This window comes from Bidens hawaiensis, unplaced genomic scaffold (assembly GCF_021521415.1).
Source record: "Bidens hawaiensis isolate Kalapana, Puna unplaced genomic scaffold, B.hawaiensis_p1.1 tig00040589_1, whole genome shotgun sequence".
In the NCBI taxonomy this organism is placed as follows: domain Eukaryota; kingdom Viridiplantae; phylum Streptophyta; class Magnoliopsida; order Asterales; family Asteraceae; genus Bidens; species Bidens hawaiensis.
This window is the reverse complement of record NW_027497163.1, coordinates 55,612-60,539: the sequence shown is the minus strand read 5'-3', so window position 1 is coordinate 60,539 and position 4,928 is coordinate 55,612. Positions and strand designations below refer to the sequence as shown.

The 4,928-nt window shown below is 35.6% G+C and overlaps 1 protein-coding gene across 1 annotated transcript; it reads right to left on the bottom strand.

The window, feature by feature from the left end:
• Window positions 1–346: 346 nt before the first annotated feature.
• On the bottom strand, window positions 347–3,512 carry LOC143592195 (uncharacterized). The gene is made up of 8 exons (XM_077072163.1): window positions 3,330–3,512; window positions 2,714–2,855; window positions 2,374–2,628; window positions 1,304–2,183; window positions 900–1,138; window positions 733–806; window positions 555–663; window positions 347–466 (listed from the first exon to the last, which is right to left on the bottom strand). Exons 1-8 carry the CDS (start codon window positions 3,383–3,385, stop codon window positions 410–412), a joined length of 1,812 nt encoding a protein of 603 aa, XP_076928278.1. The 5' UTR covers window positions 3,386–3,512; the 3' UTR covers window positions 347–409.
• Between the last annotated feature and the right edge of the window lie 1,416 nt (window positions 3,513–4,928).

Here is a 4,928-nt window from a genome sequence, read left to right as displayed (position 1 = left end):
TCTGCAAGTTACCAATGCTAATTTATTAAAATAAAAACTGCATATCCCTAAATCAAGGTATTCATAAAGTTACACAATCACCACAAAGAAGCTCAAAAGCATAAACAAAAACATACAATGCACTTTATTAGACCAAGTAAAGCTTGTTGGCAACAGAGCCCGGAGAATCCAACTAAATCTGAAAGCCGAGCAGTTGATGCGATTGGAACCAGAAGGCAAGATATTATATGTAAAGATTAAAGACGGATTACGATACTCATATACATGTATATTAATCATAAAACCTTGTTATTTACAATGTCCAAATCAGAACGCCCGACCCGTATAGGCTTTTTTGGACTCACCGCGAGGATATGTATTGTACTGTTTGTATGATTAGTTTGTGGTTAGGTAGGTACAAAAACTGGTCTCAACTGTGTTTTATACTTTTAATAAGCAATGACTTCCTTCTTTCCCTTGCTTCTGCCTATAACATGCAACATGATTAATTCATGATCGACATGACATTCAAGGGAAACATCCCTCAATAACAAACCTTAAACATGACAACTTACCAACATCTTACTTCCCGGTCTCTTTCCTCTTTGAATGAAACTCAAAACGCGTGAACTCCCAGTTGGCTGATAAAGCCTTCTAATCAACTCTTGTACATGATTATATATGCTGCAAATCCATTACACATTATCACAAAAAGTACACAAACACCACGCGCAAGTTATGCATAAATCTCACCTTAGCCGATGCCTATTGCATGCTGTGAAGAATGCAACAAAGCCACTTAAAATGCTTCTAACCGCACGAAAAATCTATAATACGATATATGTATAAAAAAATCCTTTTAACAAGTCATGTGATAATATAGAAAATGAAGAAATAAGGGGCTTTAAGGCTTTAACAACCTGAGAGAAAAGATCATTCCAAAGGGCGCGCCACATGGAAACCTCATGATGGCCCACAGTCGACTCAGCAGCCGAAGCTAACTTGAATAAGCCACTCGCAAACAGCCACGTATCTCCAATGAAATCATGCATTTGATTAAAAATGAATCCCACCAAATTAGATAGTCCGATAATAAGGCCAATTGGAGCATAAAGTATACCACAGATGAGCCAGAATATTGGGCACAAGATCAATATCACTGCAATGGATACATAGTAAAATTCAAACTATAAAGTGTTGTATACTTGGTGTATATTGATATATGGCCCATGGGCCCACGTATAGACGTCTCTAGGGTTGTTCTATACATGAGCCCATCGACCATATACCAATTAGTAAAATCAACGAAAGATTATGAACATACCAATCATCCATATGGTTGATGTGACGAAATACACAGGAAATATAATGATTTTAGAGAGATTATCGACGAGATTCCAACAAGTTGTGATCAGAATCCAAATGAATGAGCAAAGATATTCTCCCATCTGTATATACACCTGACAAATAGGAAGAAGTACCTCGAGAATCACCATAAAAGGCTCGGATAAAGGCTGTGTGAGAATTGATATACACGACCGCACGTTACGTGACATTTTCATGAACCACTTAAACGCCTTCTCAGAGTTATGCAAAAACAACATGGTTCCTAGGTATTTGATCCTTGACGCCATCTCCCATGTTTCTATCCATCCGAAAAGGGGACCACAGAGACGGGCGGCGGTTGCCTTCAGAAGCGGGATGTTTTTGTACAAGTCATAGAAACCGATGACAACTGTAACCACAGAAACCACCACATATAAAACTCGTGCTAGTGGGCACATCCACGGACGATAGATATGGCAAAATACTGGATAAGATTGGAAGAAAATAACCCAAGACGGAAGTCCGGCTTCTAATAAGGTAAGCAATCTTAGATCAAACATAATTATTTGTTGTAGCTCAAATGGAAGATCATGATCATTGAAACGAAATGAAAGCAAAACGTCTTTGTATTGAATAGCTTCATACGTATGTTCATCAATAACACCATCATCATTGTATGTACCATGGCCATCTAGAGCATCATGAAACACATCCTCTTCATAACTCAAACCTAACATAGAGTTTAGTTTGCTCTTCATAAGAAAACGCTCACGCGGTGTCCCGGGAAACCACGAATTTACACCATTAGCAGCTTGAGATATACTATCAAATTCCCATCTATTCATATGCTTAGCCTCAATAGCAAGAGAAGTATCAGTCTGCTCATAAAGTAAGCTTAATAAGTTATTGATTCATATAGCCCGTTTAACCAGGTCAACCTTACAACCTAGGCTTTCCTTTGTTTTATGTGTAATTTTCTATACAAACTCTTAACAGTAATCTCTGATTATCATTGTAAATTTACATAAACAATAAAGTAAATATAGAATAAGATGAGAGATTAAGCACCTGAAGTTCATTCAAGTAATTAATCCCACGAACATCTTCCCACACCACCTCAAAAACAATAAATCCATATAAAATCCTATGTGATTTGCTGTTTGCAAACAACGAATTCCTAAGTTTCTTGACAGGTAGCAAAGCCTTCTTGTTTGATAGTATTGCAGCATCAATCACCGGGTACCATTTTCTTAAATTTTTTGACTCGCACGTCTCTTTTATACCCTTTCGTGTTCTTGTAATAGCGAATGGTGACATTCGAGACTGAAAACATAACCAAAAACAAATGAAGACAATAAAAAGAAAACAATTGTTGTGATGTCTTAAAACAATTAATCATTTATGAAACCTTGGTAACCATCAACTGCCACAAGTGCGCAGGCCGTGACACCAAGTCTTCCAGCCATGGTCTATTATCCACCAATACATAAAAGTTCTTGCAATCAGGTGCTAGAAAAAGACTAAGATCTGAAAGATATGATTGCAAATCTCTGCAATAAACAATAAGATGATATATAATATCAACATGAATAGCAATAATTGATGTTAACAATTAACATGATAACATTGGATCCAAATCAGCTGGTCACAACAGATTTGATGTTACATAAGTACCATTTGTTGACCAAACCAAACCGGTTTCAACCCTAACCAATTTAGGGTCTGATCGGTTTCGGTTTCGGTTTGGGTTGAAACCGGTTTCTTGAATGGTTTATGATTGGTTTTTGACCAGTTTTAGCCAGTTTGGTTCAGTTAACCGGTTTGGTACCGATTTCGGTAGAGAGAATTACAAAACGGTTAGAAGCCAGTTTATACATAATCGGTTTCAAACGGTTTGCCCACCTCGAAGTGCCAGAAATACAACAACTTTATAACAAATTCCAAAATCTACCTACTATTTATCAAACAATACAAGGTTTGACCAAGTCAAAATTGATCCAAAAATGAGAATAGAAGATTCATACCCTATCTGCAGACTGGTTAGACTGAAAAAATGTCGACTACTGTTGCATTCCTCCATATAAAGCCTGCATAAAGCTCCAAAACACAAATAAATACAAAAATAAACATAAATTAAAGCTCAATTTCAAAACAGATACCACAAATCATAAGGATCTAACGAGAATTATGCTAAAACTTTTAATTAATTCACGAACAAACATGTAAATAAATTAGTTTTAAAAAAAATTAAGAACCTGATGGAGATGAATGAAGGATGAGGAGAACTTCATAACAATGAATTACCGATCACGCCACGTTTATCGAAGCAACCGTCATTAAATAACGTACAGTTAACCTTGATGTTGACGTTTCATGTAAGACTACTTTCATAAAATCAAACACTATGTGTCTATAGAGAGAGATCATACTATTATTATTATTATGGAGAAGTGGATGATGTGGCGGTTTCCGGCGAGGACACGTAGAAGACGAGCAGTTGTAGTATTAATGGGAAGGGAAGAGATTTCTGTTTCGGAAGTTTAAGGACAGAATGGTAATTGCAGCATGGGGATCTGAGACGTGTTTCCGCCTGTAAGATGTCATATCCGCTGACGTGGATGAGAGGTGGCAACCGGATAATACTGGGCCCAGCCGCAAGAATTCACATGTTATGTTAAGTTTATTTTTGGTCATTATCATATCTTTAATCATTTTATATGGATTATTACTTAACCGTTCTTTTTCTTTATTAACGACCTGAAATTCTACAAAAGCTCTTGCGATCCGGTCCATCACCAATTTTAAAGAAAGCACGTCGTCAAAATATCTAATTTGGTAAAATTTCTTACTAGCATACGACATTTTGTGACAAACAAGACTCGAACCGGTGACCTCTTATATAGAAAGTCAGTGGTTCTTAACCATAAAAACATTTGACTTAGCAGGTTTTGTTAAAATAATCATCGACTAAATATAGTATTTCAGTAATTAATAATTATAAATCTTTTTAAAGTTTTAAATCAGCAAAAGATAAAGTTGTATTTTAGGTGTAGTTTTTACCATCTACGATGATACTTGACACAAAATTAGACCAATATTTGTGCTAGAAGTGACCAATCGATAATACTATGATAAAAAAGATATGTTTGAATGTGTGATACAGAGCGAATGTGTGATACAGAGCGAATATTAGGTGCAAGAGTTAAAAAGATCTATTTGAATGTGTGACACGGAGGGAATGCATAAAATTATAAGAAAAAAAAATTATAAATAAACTGATATAAAACAGAATGCCTAAATCACTACATGAGGTGTCCTACAGAATTATAAAATTGACAGGTATTGCCGAAATTGTTAAAAACTTAAATCTGCAAAGTTGGCAATTGAATACTAAAATTAACAAAGTTAAGTCGTAAATAAACATGTGAACTAAGACAAAGTGATTTATGTGTTTCACACTATAAAGGTGTCACACCCCGACCAAAGAAGGCGGAACATGCCAAGGTGTAACGATTGTCCATAAGCACATGACACTAATTAAAGTGACAGTATTTAATAAACTCATTTCATTTCACAACATCGAAAATATCACATAACAATTATCCATAAAATTACCATAAACA